The sequence below is a fragment of the Mastomys coucha genome, unplaced genomic scaffold (genome assembly GCF_008632895.1).
Source record: "Mastomys coucha isolate ucsf_1 unplaced genomic scaffold, UCSF_Mcou_1 pScaffold7, whole genome shotgun sequence".
Lineage (NCBI taxonomy): Eukaryota > Metazoa > Chordata > Mammalia > Rodentia > Muridae > Mastomys > Mastomys coucha.
Genome location: NW_022196913.1, coordinates 92,809,631 through 92,827,344, shown reverse-complemented (window position 1 = coordinate 92,827,344; position 17,714 = coordinate 92,809,631). Strand labels below are relative to the sequence as shown.

The following is a 17,714-nucleotide window of genomic DNA, read 5'->3' as shown; positions in this document are numbered from 1 at the left end:
GGGGAGGAGGGAAAGAGGAAGAGGGAAGAAGGAGGAGAAACAGCTTTGATTCTGTAGAGGTCACTATGGCTTTGACCCAAGTATCTCTTCCCTTCTTTTGATTTCCTTTCAAGGAAAGCTACCTTCCCTTCTAAGCTTTCCAATTTGGCTTCAGCATCAATATGTGAGTTTCCCCTGAGACTGGCTCTATTTGGAATACTGGATTCCAGTTCTAGGCTTCAGTAAGTACACTTGGAACGTTTCCCAAGTAAGTGATAATCTCCAGTGTCCCTGTTCAGGGGAGGAAGTCTTGCTATTAGGGATGAGCAGGACAGCCCTGAAATGGTTAATGTTGGAAGAGGGAAAAGAGCTGATAAAGTATCCTGGCAACAGCAAGCTCATAAACTGCCAAGAAAGGATTGTAAATGCCACCATACCCCCACATTCGCATCTTGGATCTGAGACCACATTCTGACCTCATGTCTACCTCTGCCTGCTGCTGCTCCCCAGTGTTCTAAAAAGCATGATAATTATGTAGAAAACGTGTTTTCAGTTCAAATTTTTGTAAGGAACTAAATCTGGACTCACAGATGCAACCAAGTTTCAAATTCTAACAAAAAGGCTCTTCTACATCCAGATAGCACAAAGGAAAGAACCTCCTAGAAACATCCTCCAGTTTCCCTGTTGCTGGTTGTCCACATCTTCTTGGCCCAACTTTACGAGTACCTGGCACACGTGTGCTCAATTACGTTCTGAGGTGAAGTTACTAATTTGTTCCCCGTTAGGCTTTGAAAGTGCCGTGTTCACCTGAGGCTGTGTGGGTGGCTGTGGAATCTTTTGGAGGTGAGGCCTAGCTGTTAGAAGTGGACCACTACAAGTCACACTTTGAGGGTCATAGTCTAGTCCCCTTTCTGGCCTGAGCTCTCCTACTTCTAAGTTGCTGGTTAGAAGTGATCTGAGGAGTCTTAGTTGCACAGAAGTCTAATGGGCATTCCCCGCTATGATGAACTGTAATCTTCCAAACCGTGAGCCAAAGTAAATTCTCTTTCCTTTAAGTTGCATGAGCCAGGTAGTTTATCATCACAGCTAATGGGAAATAAAAGCAATAGACTACCTCATTTCTAAAACAGTAGATACCTTTGTGGTTTAAAATACATTTGTCAATTACCTTTCAGCTCTCTAGACTAGAAGCCTTCCCCTTAGACTTGACTAGAGCCTTCCTCCCACCATAAAATCAAGGGGGCAAGAGAGTTACCTACAGGTCACCATACACTGAACCCTCACAGTTGGACCTGAGCACAGTTTATTGAGAAACTACAGGCTGGTGAAAATACATAGCCCCACAAGGAAACATGGTCCTGCTAGCGGTGAGATACTTGTGATTTGGGCTGTGTGGATTGTAGACTTCTCAACCTGCCCTCTATTTGGATGGCTGTCCTATGCTCTGAAAGGGGTCCTTTTTGCAAATATCTCTTCTCTCTTCCAAAGACACTCATTTCCTTCCTGCCAGGTTCTGACATTTTCACTAATAACTTCCCAACCTACATGACACCTCCATTTTGTATACTTTACTATTATTGTCTTAAGTAAACACGCAAATTTCTAATGTTTGAGAGAACACCAATCTTAAGAGACAATTTCCCAGACCTAATACCCTAGAGAAAAAACACTTCATTATTTAGAATTTCATGTTGTATTGTTATCTACATGAATGGCCATACCATCTCTCTTCTGCAGCTGGGAGATTGAACAACCAGTAGGCTTGGAGTGGGGAATAACTTTGTCTTCTAGGGTGGCTTACAGAATTAATTTGAGCATGAAACTGACAATAATACAATTACAGAATTATTAGCCAACATATACTGGGTTTTTAAGGCCAAGTCTGTTCTAAGGGTTTTACTTTTTATTAACTTTACCCTTACAGAGCCTGAGAAGTTAGTTGAGGGCCAGAGCTCTCAGTCACTTTGCCAAAGCTGCACAATTAACAAATGAGGGATTTCAACTTGGAACTGGGTTCCAGAGCTTATGCTTTTATCAGTATACTTTTCTGCCTCTTTAAACCTTAGTGTTCATTCTAAACTTTCTATCCAACTATCCAAATAACTGCATCCAGTCATGTAAAACTGGCCAAATGGTGATATGGGAAAGTTTCATCCAAATGTTTTGAACCCTCACCTACTTATTAAGAGCTTCTGTTTTAATGAGTGCCCATTTACTGGGTACCTATTCAACATGATAGTTATAAAAAGTGTTTACTATACCTAGAATTTATCACTCACATAAAGATACAATCTATAGATCTATAGCAACTCCATGTTACATACAATTTATATCTTGAAGTTTTTTTTTTTTAAATTGGAAACATACTTATGTCAAGAAATACAATATTTCACAGTAGATTCCTTTATAAGGGGAGCCATAAAATACAAATTCATTTACAATGTAGCTGTGCCAAGGGGTAGCCATACTAGAGAATTTGGGCACCCTCCCACATCAAATCTCTTTTATTCTGTAAAGTTCTTTTCTCAACCCCTTTTCTCTGCTTTCCAGTCCATTATTTCATCTTTTACACACTAAGAATGAGCCAACTTTTCCATACATCTGCCCAACATACCGCAAATCATAGCTAACCTGTGGTACCATATCTTCCAGAAAAACTGCTCTAGCCAGAAGTCATCCTCCTTGTTTCTGTGGTTACTGATGCATGCATCCTTTTGACCATTTACAACATCTAGATTGAAATCATAGACTCACATGCCTTTTACTCACTGGGCTGTGAAGTCAGAATTGGTGACATTTCCTTAAATGTTTCTGAAAACTGGGAACCCCGGTGGTTCTTTCTATATAAGCTGTTCAATGGTGTTCTGCTCCAAAGGGACAGAAACCAATTAGTGAGCAAGACATGCACCTTCATATCCAAGGTACACCTGGCTGTCTGAAGGCCAGCCCATTTCCTGGTACATGATGGATGTCTAAGACAGGTAAGACAAGCAGAAGCATGTCTTTCTTAATTAATTTCCTAGTAATTATTGGCAGCACGTATCACCCATGACAAGATTTTTGGATGCCGGGGAAGAATGTGGACATTATGGAAAAACGGTCATGTCTTGCAAACATACCTGACCAACACCAATTTTCAATCTTCTTTGGTCCCATTTGCCAAAATACTCTATTAAAACTGCAACTTCTACTGTTAACTTTTGATTGCTTTAGCCCCTAGGCACCTGCCTGCCTGCTCCTTAACCATTCTGATATCCATTCAGATTGCTCCTGGATTAACCTTGGTACAGGTTATAGATCACACTAATCTGGAGGTTCAAGGTAGAATGATTTGTTACTTCTGAATTAGGGAAACAATGGATTATAAGAAGTAAGGACAGAAAAGGCATATGTAGGCCTGGTCTATGAATTCAAGTCTGTTAATTACAAAATAAGTTTTACTTTCTGGTTTGTATTTGAATTATGTTTGTCAGTGCTAAGAAGTCATCCCTTCACCTCATGTGACTCGAACTTCCATGTCAGTTTTCTGACCAGCTAATGCAAACCTTAAAGTAGAAAGCAAATGGTGTGGAAGAGAAGTGACCTTTGGCCTCTTTATGTTTGTATTTACCATTTCCCTTGCTTTCTAAAATTTCCTTTTCATGTATGTAGGTAACACATTATCATGTGCATTAAACATGCCTGCATGCCAGTGTCCTGGCAAGAACTGGACAGACTATTACCTTCTTTTATTCTACTGACTGCCTTCCTTCTGAAAGTCTTTATACAAAAGTTAAGAGTGTCAAGCAGGGTTGCTATGAGAAGACTCCACCCTCTTCTATGAACAGGCCAATGAGGGATTCAGGTCAAACTGTCTAACTTTGAAAAAAAAAATGTTAGAATTTACAACCTTAAACAGCATATCTGTTCCCAAACTGCTTTTCTCCACTTGACAGTTCTTCTAGAACATTCTTACATACTGTTCTATAAGCCAATAGCATAGCATTTGCTGCCTTCTGCATGTGTGTCACAACTGAGTCCACTAGCCTAGTACCCAGTTCTTCATTACTGGCCTTGTTAATTCAGTCACATGCCAGTAGCTATGTAATGTCCGCAGCTCTTACTACCAGGCGCATTTTATACAGCCCATAAAGTACATCTCTTCCCTTTGACCTTTCCATTTGCAGCTCAAGGTCAATCCTTTCACCAAGGTGGTTCAAAGTCTTCAAAATTTTAGTTCATATTTCCTTCAGGGCTGTGATTCAGGGAACATGAACGGTGAACAAAGAATCCTGGCAGGGGCATTGGCTTACTTTCCCTTACAAAAAGTTCAAAGGTCTTTTCCTATGATGGAAGACTGCTAATGCATAGGTTCAAGAGGGGGAAGTACCATGCATGGGATGAAAACACATCTAGAGTGGCAAACACATTGGCTTCTAGGCCTTCTCATCTACTTCAAAAGGTGTCGCTTTGCAATCAAAATCTATTTTCCAGCTAAGGAAAGAAAGCTCTATACATCAGCACATTTACATGTTAGTAAGACTATATATACTCAATGACATTGATTGGTTGGCAATAACTGGAAATACCTTCCACAGAGTCCCCTGCGTGACTGCACTTGCCTCGCCCATTTTCTTCTCACCAGCCGGCCCTAGTGCTCCTCCTGAGATACGTCTTAAACTTTAGTCATGCCCAGTAACACCTGAGAGAACATCCAAGTTCATATATTGGTCAACCCACTAACACAGGAACCACTGCTAGATGAACAACCCACTAAGCCTTTCTCCTGTACTTTCTCCATTCTTTTTCTTGGTATTATTTCAGGGTCTAATCAGTTCTTATCTGAACTATAGTGATCAATTATTGATCTCCTGCCTTTTCAACTTTAATCTCTGTGTTTTACAAAAAAAAAAAAATAATTCATTAAAGATTTCTAAGACACAAGCCTCACCATGTTTGACCCTGTCCTCAGGAATGCTCCATGGAGAACAGATTCAAAGCCCGGCCTAGCATCTGCCAGCAAACCTTGCTAGCAGCGTCTTCCTTCTCTTTTCCCATCTCATCCATCACACCAAAATGCTAACAATTGCTAAAAACTTCATGGTGTGGTGTGATTTGTTTCTTTTTTTTTCTTAATCTCTGAGGCTTGTACATGCCCTTCTTTCTACCTAGAATTTTGTCTCACCGCTTCAGGCTAACCTCAAACACTATTGCCCCATTCCAGCTCCCTGTACCTCTCCAGCGGCTAAACACTCCAGTTCTCGTAGTATTTCCATAAGCCAATTTCCCCAAATTTTAAATGCTTTTTGAATTTTATATCCTGCTACATCATCTGTCTGCCTGTCTATCTACCTACTTACCTACCTATCTCTCTCTCTCTCTCTCTCTCTCTCTCTCTCTCTCTCTATCTATCTATCTCTATCTATCTATCTATCTATCTATCTATCTGAGACAAGGTCTCACTAAGTAGCCCTTGCCTTCACTTCAGAGGCCAAACTTGCTTTCATCTCACAGAGATCCACTTGCTCCTCATTCCTGGGTGTGGAAATTAGAGGCATGCAGCAATATGCCCAGCCTACACAACTGCTTTTAAGGGCAAGGACTATTCAGGCTATCAGATTCTCAGGGCATAAAGAGAAGGTCCAATGAAGAGTGTGTCCTGTAGTATATTATTATGTTAAATAAAGGAAAAATAATTATGGCACTAAAACCACTACAGTTAGAAGAGCATAGAAACTGTGTTCTACAATTCCTCTCATAAAGAGAAATGTAAACAAATGATTTGAAGGTGTTTTTAAAACAGTGAAGCTGTGAGAGCCACTGAATAAATCAATGTCACTGCTTTACACAATTAACAGTGCTATGCTTGATCTTTCTTACACATTTTGATAAAATAATGTCATTGAGAACAGGAGCCTAACTATCTCATGCATCCCGTGAATAAAGATAGTCTGATATTATTACAGCTAGGCCCAGTCAGAAAATATTTTTTGTATTTTACCTTCCATGACAGCTTTTCTTCCAAATAGAAGTGACTTTTTTTTTTTTTTTTTTTTTTTTTTTTTTTTGGTACAATCTCTTAACTAGATCATAGGAGCCTTCAGGTGAGGAGGCATCCAGTAGCTTTGTACACACTAGATAGTCAATAAATATTCACTCTAGAAACACTGAGAGGATTTCACAATTGTAACTTTCGTTCATAAGAACAAGTGTAGGCATTGCATGGCATTGTGCTAGTGTGCACAGCCTTGAGTGTCAGACCTCACTGTTCCTATTATGTAAGACAGGGTTTGTTTTGCTGTACACTTATGTCTAGGTGAGGCTCTCTGGCCCGTGAAGTTTCCAGGATTCCATCGTATCTACCTCCAGTGTCACCCAGGACCAAGGACTGCAAACACAAACCACCTCAGAGGCCAGCAGTTCCTGAGTTCTAGTGTTTGAACACAGGGCCACAGACTTTTGCATCAAGTCTTTTTCTCTTTGAGCCACTGTCCTAGCGCAGAAAATGTTAATTTTTGGAGTTGCTGTCTTCAGTCTGAGCTAAAGAGTTTGGCTTTGCGAATGGGAAGGACCCCTAGGTGAAGTGGTCTCTGGATGGCCTTTCCTTCATTCTCTGTTCCATTTTTTTTGTCCCTGCCTTTCCTTTGGACAGGAACACTTCTGGGTTAAAATTTTTGAAATGAGTGGGTGGCCCTATCCCTCAACTGGGGGCTGTGCCTATCTACTGGAGGTGGTCTCTACAGTTCTATCTCTCCTTTGTTGGGTATTTCAGTCCTAGGTGCTAGGGATTCATCTCATCTGCAGACACCAAAGCCTTACACTATTGCTGATGTCAAGAAGCTTGCTGATAGGAGCCTGGTATGATTGTTCCCTGAGAGTTTCTACCAACACCTGACCAATACAGATGCAGATAATCACAGCCAACCATCGGACTGAGCCTGGGGACCCCAATGGAAGAGTTAGGAGAAGGAGTGAAGGAGCTGAAGGGGATTGCAACCTTATAGGAAGAACAATATCAACTAACTGGACCACCCAGAGCTCCCAGGGACTAAACTACCAACCAAAGAGTATACATGGAGGGATCCATGGCTCCAGACACATATGTAGCAGAGGATGGCCTTATCTGGCATCAGTGGGAGGGGAAGCCCTTGGTCCTGTGGGCACTTGATGCCCCAGAGTAGGGGGATCCTAGAACAGTGAGGTGGGAGTGGGTGAGTGGGTGGAGTATTGTCACAGAGGCAAAGGGGAGGGGGGAGTGGGGGATAGGATGTGGGGTTTGTGGAGGGGTAACTAGGAAGGGGGATATCATTTGAAATGTAAATAAATGAAATGATTAATAAAAAAAAAAAAGCTTGGCTTTGCAATTCTAAGTTTGTATTACACTTTATAGATACGTGGTAAGGATACATCCTGGAAAAAATAACTTAGGCCATAACCAAAGGGCTGGAAAGTCAGGAAACCAGAGGTAGAATATACCCATCTAAAAAAAAATTTCATGAACTCAAAGTTGGAATACTCCCCACTTATGAAACAGGCATTGTAAATTGCCCTACTTGGTACTGGTGCGCAGGCACTGTTTACAGAGAGTCATAAGTGCAGTACAATACCAGAGACTGGAATTAAATTCCTTGAGCAGAGTTAGTATGAGAACTGAGTTCTAAGATCACAGTCTCATTAGCAGAATCTCCTACTGATAGATGAAACCATCTCCACCAAACACAGTTTGCATAGCTTCAGAGAGCAACATGACCCAAAATAAAGAAATCTTGGAGATAAGTGGATTTCAATGGAAGGTCAAAATTTAAAGGGTGTTTTAAGAGGTAGCTAGAAACATTAACAGAAGTTAAAATAATTGGTTCTCCATGTGGAGTTCACTTAGCGTTTGAGACTGTGCCTAGGAAATCCTCACATTAAGTTTACAGGGAGAAAAATTTCTGAAGAGGAACCATGGGAGTCTGTGACTTAGGAATCAAAAAATAAATAAATAAAAATAAAAAAAATCCTTATCCTAAAGCAATCATGAAATTTAGGGATCAGGGTGCCTCAAGTGAATCACTTAGCGCTTGTCTGTACGCCCCTCAGGGTGGCCATTCTAGGCAGAAGACCATGAAGTTGATGTGGCTGCTGCTTTCTTAATCTTACGATCGATCCAGTATCACTAAGCAGTCCAGAAGGATGGGGGCCAGAAAGAAACTGTTGGTTTGGCTCCATGAGGCCTCTCATTTCCCTGAGGTCACGGGTTTCATTGGTACATTTTGATCCTCCCCATGGGGAAAGGCAATAGAAGTTCAGGGAAGAGGTAAAAGATAACTTCAACTTAAATTTGGAAAGACATTTGGCCAAAAAAAAAAAAATGAAATTAAAAAAAAAATTGTAAGACTGGAAGAGTAGTTTACTCAGTAAGGTGCTTGCACTTTAGTCCTGAAGTCCTGACTTCAAGTCCCAGGATGCACTTAAGACAAGCTGGGTACGTCGATGTGTGATTTCTGTGCTAGGTAGGCAGAGACTAGCTGAGCACCGACTGGCCACCCTATTGTACTTGGCAAGTTCCAGGACAGTAAAGAACTTGATCAGCCTGATCCCCATGTACCCCAAAAGAGCTAACAGAATGGTGAGATGGTTCAGTTGGGGAAAGTCCCTGACCTCAAGACTATGAACCTTAGTGTGACTCCTGCGACCCACATAGTAAAAGTAGAGAATCACTCCTGAAGCTGTCCTCTTACTTCCATAGAAGTATTATGGAAATGATCATGCCCTTCCCTTCCCTTAATTAATAAGCAAAATATGAAAAAGGAACAGTGGACAGTCTCTGAGGAATGACACCCAAGGTTGTCCTTTGACCTCTATACATACTTGCACACACAAGCATGAGCCCCTACACATACATACACTCACACGAACTGAACATGCCTGTGTGCGCACACAGACACAGACACAGACACACACACAGTACAAATTCAAATGGCTTTTGAAAGAGGCACTTCTATCTTTGTAAGAGTCCGAGCACACGTCAGGATGGGGTGAGTTGCCAGAGGAGCAGAAGTTTAAGAAAGCAGGAAGCGAGCCACCTTTTTCGATCCACACTTCCAGGATGTAATCATCCTATCTGTTCTGACAAACAGGCATCTTCACGTTTGTAAAGAAATTCTCTTTTCTACACAGCCTGGTTCAAAGAGTCTATCAGTGGGTTGTAGCTATACTATGTCTTAGAATCCCCAGGGAACCTTTTAAAAAAAATTAGCTTGACTCTGGGTGCTCGCCTAGAGACTCTGATTTAATTAGGCTGGGCTGGCAACAGGACTTGTAAAAGCTGCCAAGTTATTAAGTACAGCAAGAATTGAGAACTAACTACTATGGTAGTTAGAGATATGAAAGGAGATATGAAGCTGGGAGGGGTTCAAATAAATCACTTCTTTGATTTGTTAACCTTTAGAACGAGTGTCCCATAAAGTGTGGCATAGCCACAGGTGAATCCTGAGTATCATTTGATTTAATAACACATGGGTAAGACTTCCGTGCATATATATGTATATATATGACTTCTGTGTGTATGTTTTACACATATATTTGATTAACTATTAGGAACCAACATACCAAGTTGGAAATTAAATGTTTATTAGTCCTGAGGAGGAGGCTAACTTCTACCAAAGTTTAGGCTGTGCCTCTATGTATGCAGATCTTCTGTAAACTTCAGGATAAGTAGGACGTAAGTGAAGCCGTGGGAAGAACTCGTGAAAGAGGAAGCAAGCATGTGGAGTTTGAGGAACATGGCAGGAAAGGAGCCCAGAATCTGGGAACTCTTTCTCTGCAAGGCTTCCTGTTTTAAAGGCTGTGTCCCCTCCACAGCTAGGATTCTGGTCCAACTCCATCTCCTCCCTGTTCCTCTCACATGGATGCCTGCCACCCACCTCATTCATTCCTACGATGCCGAATTGGGCTCAAAGCGGAACCCACGCCAGGGTCTTCTAGTGTCACTCTCACTACCTGATCTCAGCTGCCACAACCTGTGACTCATTCACTTGGGTCTCTTCTTTCAGATTCAAATCTGAGCTAAACCCAAGGTGGCTTGGCTATCTAAGCATAATGGGGCAGAAAACCAATGCCCACAAGGTTTTCAGCCCAGGCAGCACAAAAGGGAACCCCGAGTGACCTAGATCCAGGTTATGCAAACTCGCAGGAGTGGATGAGGGTTGACACGAAAACCCTAAACAGAGCAAAGAGAACCAGCCTGCAGGAATGACACTGCTTTGCTGACATTTCTTTCTATTTGACATTCTCCGGGCATGACGCAACCCCAGTTGCCCAATTTCTATTTGCACATTTCCCCCTTGTCCACAAGGAGCTTCAAAAGCTCCCAACTCCACAGCATTCCTTTGGTTAAGTTCAAGTGTCTAGTTCAACAAGGTGGCAGGGCAGGCCTGTGGCATCAACTTGACTTTGGGCGGAGCAAAATGTTCTGAGGTGGTTTGGAATTCTCAGGTAAACTTAGAAAAGGACGAGGTGCAAAGGCAAGAGTTGTGGCTGGCAGCCCCACTTCCACTTTGCCCCTCCGTTTTCACACCCACTTGATTACACACTGCCTGCTGCACCTACAACCTCACCTTTCTCCCTGCCCTGTTCTTTCCCAATCCAAAGGGCACTGGTGATGGCAAGAGTGAGTCTGGTGAAAACCATACCCAGGCGTCAGCCTCCTCTTCCTTTCTCTGGCGCCTCCCGCCCAGGCTTTCCACATCCTAACAGCTTCCTGGCCACCCAGTCATCAGTACACCTTTGCACCACCCAACAAAATGGCAGGTTGGCGACAGGAGAGGCCGGAGGGCGCTGGTTCCTCTTCTAGCCAAGCGCAGCTCCTGCCCAAAGCCCTGAGTCCCCAAGATCCCTCAAAGAGCAAACAGGAGAGGGCTCCTGCCCAAGTCCCTAATCATGGGCCCCTCGCCTGCTCGGTCTCTAGGGCACATTTCCATTCCAGGCCAGCGAGCAGGTGTCCGCGTAACAGGTGCCAGGCAAGAGGCCCCGGTACTGCGTGGAGAGGACCCCGAGACCGACTCCAGGAAAAGGCCACTTCTAGAGGAAGAAAGCTGAGGGAAGGTGCTGAGGGACCAGCCTGGGCCGGGGGCAAGGATGCTGCCTGTCCTTGCTCCCAGGGCTCGATCGTCACCTACGCTGCCCCACTTACAATCTCCAGGCAGACGAAAGCTCCCGAGTAGGTCCTTAGGATGTCGGGGCCAGCGGGCAGGGTGACCCGGGGCGCCGGGAAGGACACGGCAGGGTTCGGGGGCGGCGGGACTGCCGCTCCGCCGGCCGACATGCTGCCGCTGCTACGTCTCAGCGCACTGCCGCCGCCGCCACCGCCTCCCGCGTCCCGCCTCCGCCTCCCGGGCTTGGCCGCCGCCGCCGCCGCCGCCGCCGATCCGGTCCGCGGGGTTCAGGCGTGCAGCGCGCGGAAAGGGTGTGGCCACGGTCCCTCTGCCGACAAAGCCCCGCCCCGTCACGTGGGCACAGGTGAGTGCGCCTCCGCCCTGGCGCCCGTCAGGGTCACCCGCACAGGTGTGGTGCGCCCCAGCCTCAGCGCCAGCTCCGCAGCCCTCCCGGATCTTCAGATCACTTGCTGGTCCCTCACTAACTGTCTGCTGGTTCCCACCTGCCCATCCCACCTGAGTCTCACCGCTGGTCCTCACCCACTTTCCCCAGTTGGGTAGGAAGACAGAGGTTGTGACTCAGAAGGAAAAACACCAAGTTGCCAGGCACACCTGAAAAAATGGGGTGCCTGCTTTAAAGGCGAATCTAGTGAGATTTTTCAGGGTCGTGTGGCACATTGGAGTCGGTAGCAGTGGGAACCCGGAGTCATTTCTGTTCTGTTCTCGGAAATCCGTACGAGGATGTCCACCAAAGAAGGACAGAAGAGTTAGGTGTACAGGAAGCAATGTAGCTTATAGGATGGCAGCTATTTTTTTTTTCCTATTTTGACGTCTATAATCATACACAAAACGTTACCTTTCTATTTCATTCTCAGAAGCATATTCTTTGCTACTGCTTCTAAACACTTAACAGTTATTAAAACAAAACAGGATACTACGATATATGAGTCCCAAGCCTCAGTTTACCCTCCTGCATTCCCATTTTATTGGTTTCACTGTCAATGTTCTGTAAGTGGAATAAACAAAGGGACATTTTTCAGAGATCATCTCAAGATAAGTTAAGTTACACAGATCAGCATATATGTAGAGCAAATTGGAGAAACCTGACCCAAGCATGGGGATACATGCCTGGAATTGTAGTACTTCCCAGGCTATGGATTGCCCTGAGTTTGAAGTCAGCATAGACTGCAAAGCTTGGGTTCCTAGAAAGAATTTGTCAAGCAACAAGAACAACAATCAAATATATGCATACCTAAATGTGTGTCTATTATACACATATGCATACGTGCACATATGCCCCTGCGCACACACACACCAATCTATGCCAATATGGGACATTCTACAAATCGAGTCTTGTTCTGATCTATCAAGTTTAGCTCTTGAACTGTGAGTTGCTCCCTGCATGGATGGTCAGCAGGTTTTACCCTACGTCTTTATTATTTTAATAAGCGAAACTCATAGGTGTGGTGATGCCACTGGAGGAAAAGCCACAAAGGAGGGTGTGGATGAAACCTCGTATGTGTGCCTCCTGACACCACCACCTGTTAGTCACCAGTTTCTGGCAGTTCCTGTGTGCTGGCTATCTAATAGGAAACCTCAACATTTCTGTATTGATTTGTTGGATCGATGAACTTTTCTGTGTCCAGACCCTGATTGGCAAGAGATCTTTATGTTTTTGTTTTTTTTTATTTTTATTTTCTGCCTAGGCAGTGCTTAGCAGATCTTCAAAGGTGAGGCCACTTCAGGGAATTTGCTATGGAAATGCCCAGTAACTACATACAGTGTTGTGGTGGGTGAACTTGAAAGGACAGTGGACTTTGCAGATCCATTAATGACTTAAAACTTCTCATGTGTTTATTTTAAAAGTGTCACCAAAAAGAACAGTGTGACTACATCCTTTGCAGCATCTATTTTGCTATAAGTGCTTTTCTCTGCCCCTACCTCCTCTGGTTTCCAGTGTGGTCAGGAGAATGAGAGACTGCCATGTGCCTCTCTCTCTCTTACTTAATAGCAAATGTGCTCAAGAATGAATGCTTTTTCTAGAATGGACTCCCTTTTCATGAACACTATATCAACATTTTTTTTCTTGATGATTCCAACTTCATCTCCATGATGGCAAGACCTCTAGCATCCTTTCCCTTCATGCTTAGCTTATTTCTTTCTCCACAAAGCAGCTCTGAGTTCTTAATAGTGTCACCCTCTTATCCATTTCTATGACCTCTAGCATGCTTTACTTTGTTGAGGTTTAATCTTTTGCTATGTATTGTAATGCTGGTCCCCAAGGTCTGGTTACCCCAGGGACAAGAGGATCTCCACGTACACAAAGTGAAGCTATGTGATCTTGTTCTTTAAATTAAAATTATTAGTTGAATAAAAATGCCAACAGTCTACAGCTAGGCAGAAGAGAGATTGGTGGAGTTTCAGTGCCCGGGGTTCGTGTCTGAGGAGAGACCACAGGGAGAGAGAAGGTGGAGAGTAGGAAAGACTCCATGGAATAGGTGAGTCATGAAAACATGGCCATGAGGGCTGACCAATTGAATGTAAGAGATGCCCAGATGGGGATAGCTTAGAGGGTAGATATGTGCCCAGCTCTACTACATTAAAGGATTGCTGTAAATATAAAAGTTGTGTGTCTTTTATTTGGGAACCAAATGATCACAGGTAGGGTAGAAACCCCCAAATAAGATTAAATTATTACTACAGCATTACTTTGTTTGTGGATATTCTCTGAACCCCCTTATGGGACCTTTCTTTCTCTCTCTCTCTCTCTTTCTTTCTTTATTTATTTCTTTCCTTCTTTCTTTCTTTCTTTCTTTCTTTCTTTCTTTCTTTCTTTCTTTCTTCTTAAACATCATTTGCTATATGTAATAGGTATTGAATCTAAGATCTTGCCCATGCTAGGAAAGATACATCTCCACCAATTTAAAACCATTAGCTCTCTTTTAGTATTTTGTGGCCACATTTTACCCAGGCTGGCTTCAAACCATATGCTGCTGCCTCAGCCTCTAAAACAGCCAGAATTACACAGATGTTCTTTCCCACTCTGCTCAATATCCGCACTGGTGATGTTTCCACTGGTCCTGCTTTGCCAGCCCTCTGCTGTCTTTATAAGGATCAACCACATCTGGAGGCACTTTGCTACTGGGAAATGTGTGAGCATCATGCTTTCTGATGGACACCCCTATTCCTTTCTTTCTCCATCAGTATCAGTTCCTTGGTTTCTAGCTCTTTATCCTATCTGTATTGCCTGACTGGCGAATTCTGACATTTCTGGCATCTCTATGCACCTTGGGTCATGAGAAGGGAATTGGATAGCACTTGCATTAGGCTCACAAACTGCTCTTTACAGTCTCCTTTTCTTTTGCCTTCAGTGTTGCTTATTTTTCCACTTGTGTTCTGTCCAACTTCTTCATCTGTCCTCTCTAATGTCATCCCACTTCCCAGGGTTACTAAACAGGCATTAGAATCATGACTACTGGTTTCAGCACTACTTGTGGTAGCTAGCCTTGCTTGGGCCTTATGTATTCTTCTACCTCAACCCCTTTCTCTTGGTTATTATCCCATAGCTTCTGTCTCTTTTCAGGCTCTAGTCTTTGTGCCTGGAACAAGTAAACAAAGTATTGAGCAGATGAAAGTGAATCTAGACTATTCAAACCTCTCTGACTTCTCTTATTTTATAAGGACTTTTAGAACATCTAACTAATGGTATTTGTTTCCTTGAAAACACTGCTGTTGATGCAATTATACGGGACAAACACATGGACATCTCTGTTCGTTGTTCTCTCTCATGGTACAGCTGTAGTGACCTACTGGATGTGGATTATACTCAGTATATCCAGTTCTCCTCATTCTCATTGTCTCATTCTGCCCCACAAGACAGGATTCCTTCTCGCAGTGAACACCGTATCCATCCAACTGCCCTCATCTGTGTACTATATTCTGCCACCAAAACGATTTATAAACACAAAGGTGACTATTGCCGAACCTCTACTCATAACTGCTCTAGGATTCCATGCTTTTCTCTGGCTCAATTCCAAATGCCATGGAAGGCAAGCATTTTTACGACAGGACTGCTGATGAGTGTTCTCACCTCCTAGCTCTGTTGACCCACTTACAACCCCAGTAACATTCTCTAGACTTCCTTCACATTCTTCTGATAAAGCATCCTTTCTTTTGTACTACTTCATACTTTAAGAAGTCTTTCCTAGAAGATTCCGTTGGGTCATAGGGACAGCACTTTCTAGCAGCTTTCCCTGGTCCAAGCTTTCACAGGACCTCTCCCTTCAGGTGTGTACTCATAGCTTGATGGGCTTATTCCTCTTACAACCATTACAGTGCTGAAATAAAGTTGTGTTCATTTGTCTCCTTTCCCTTTAGCTGGAGTTGTGTAACAGGATATTAATTTCAAAAGTTCAGTGGTGGCACCAGGAAACGATGAGTATTGGGTTTCAAGGTGAGCTGTGTATCAGACTATTGGAAGCTGAAAGTGGGATTGGTTGCAAGCTTATTAGACAATCTATGAACTACTGTTTTCTGTTAATTTCAATCTCAGGAATGAGAAAGTTTGAAAACAAGTTTGTTGGGGGAAGAGGTGGAAGAATCACACTTCTCTTCTTGTTCTTTACCACTCCCTGTCTAATTGCAGGAAGTTGTTAACCTTTAGACACATTGCATAATTCAAGTTCAAGTACAATCAACCTCCCAAGTGAATTCTGCCTGCATATCTCTCGGCTTTGGGGCCATTACTTTCTTTCCTCCTTTTTCTGTTCATATGAAAATCTGAAGTCTGTCTCAGCTTATCATTTTACATTTTTTTTTCTGGAAATGAATCCTTCAATTTCCCTTTCCCCCCCTTTTTTTTCACTTTCCAATTCACACTTTCCATTCTGTCTTTCCTCCTGTATAAATATCTCCAAATTCCCCTTATTACCTAAACCAGCAACATCTGACCTCTACTCCAAACAGGAGAACTAACATCCCTGAATAACAGGGAACAACTAAAATCTAAGAGGGAAATACTTAAAATGTTGTTGTTTTTTTTTAAAGCTTTTCATAGCACACCATGAAAGATTGTGATTGGATAGAAAAGTAAGGATGATAGCCCTGTAGTTTTCTAAGGTTGAAGAATTTTCAGAGTGCAGGAGGGAGCCATCCTTGGTAGAGGGCTGCAGACTCCTAGAGTTTAGGTGATGGAAGCTTGAAATTTAAGGAAATAACAGGCTCAAAGTTCATGGGTTACTGAAAAGGAAAAGTTGTATACCAGCCCAAACTGAGGAGTCACCAAAAGGGTCCCTGAAATTTCCAGGGGAGTACAGATGGATAAAGTACAGTAGGGGAACTCTCAGCACTAGAGTACTAGATAGACGTAGTACTGTGCCTAACTACTGCAGCCATGTCCATGTTGGACAAATGTCTGCTTTATAAATTACAAAATGGTAATAGTTGTCTTAATTTATATCTAAGATAAAAGAGTCTTTTGAATGGACAGAAAGGGGAAAGTGTTGTGGATGGCCCCGTTATGTTGTATTTTGATGTTAATTCTGCTTTCCCAGGCGGGATTGTCTAGAATGAGGAATGCATCACGTAGTCAGGTGACTCCTTGTGAACTATCCCCAAATGAATAAAGGAATCAATCACTGGGTGAGTACGCAGGATTTTCAGGTTGGAAGGAGGAAGAGAAGAGGCAGGAGAGATATACAGGCTCTTTGCAGGCTCTTGGATGGGGACATCCAGAGGACAAGATGTAGCTACTAGCATCTTCTGGATTAGATGGCAAATCTATCAGGATTCGCCACAGGAGGATTTAGATTTAATATGGCTTACAAGAATAGCATTCTAATTGTTACTCCCAGAGATTGAGTGACCAAGGTTTCTGAACTAGGTTTGTGTGGTGTTTTTCTTCATGAAGAGACTCAATTGGGTTCCAGAGAGAAAGGTACAGTGGTAAAGCATGGGTTTACCTGATGTGTACCACAAAAGACAGTGGATGTTTGAAGCATGGGTCTGGTGTGGGAACTTATCAAGCTGGGTGGAGAGATTTTGGAGCTCTGAGTCAGAGAGTCTCCACAAGAACTGGCTGGTGAGACTGCAGAGGCTGAGAGTATGGGAACTTGCCGTCTTTTTTAATATTTCCCATCACACTAATGGATACATGCCACTGTGTCCAGATGAGCTTCTGATGAAGACAGTCTCACCTCAAACTCACAGAGATCTGCCTTCATCTGCCTTCTGGTTCTGGGATTAAAGGTGTATGCCACTAGGCAAGGCTTGTGTTCTATTTTTTTACATGAATCATGCAGATCAAAACTCTAGTCTTTATGCTAATATGAAAACACTTTTTGATCTGAGCTTATAAAATATTTTAGCCAATTCCATGAGATGTGTTAAATTTAAAAAGTATTTTAATTTGAATTGGTTAAATAAAATGTGAAAATTTTCTATTTTAAGATTTATAGTAGGTGTAAGAATTACACTGCAGCTCTATAATATCACAGAGGTCTTAAGATGGGAATATCAACTGTATCCTCAAGTTTTTCTGCTTCACTTACACTTCTTGAATAGTGCATAAAGTTAGATTATGAAAATTTAGAGATGCCATTTGTGAACTTTGAAGGAATA

The 17,714-nt window shown here is 42.9% G+C and overlaps 1 protein-coding gene across 1 annotated transcript in view; it reads right to left on the bottom strand.

The window, feature by feature from the left end:
* Positions 1-11,406, bottom strand: part of Mal2 (mal, T cell differentiation protein 2) — a 28,777-nt gene extending 17,371 nt beyond the window's left edge. The window contains exon 1 of the mRNA XM_031359313.1: positions 11,135-11,406. Within this exon, the coding sequence (XP_031215173.1) occupies positions 11,135-11,266 (132 nt within the window). The 5' untranslated portion in view covers positions 11,267-11,406. The remainder of the gene's footprint in view (positions 1-11,134) is intronic.
* Between the last annotated feature and the right edge of the window lie 6,308 nt (positions 11,407-17,714).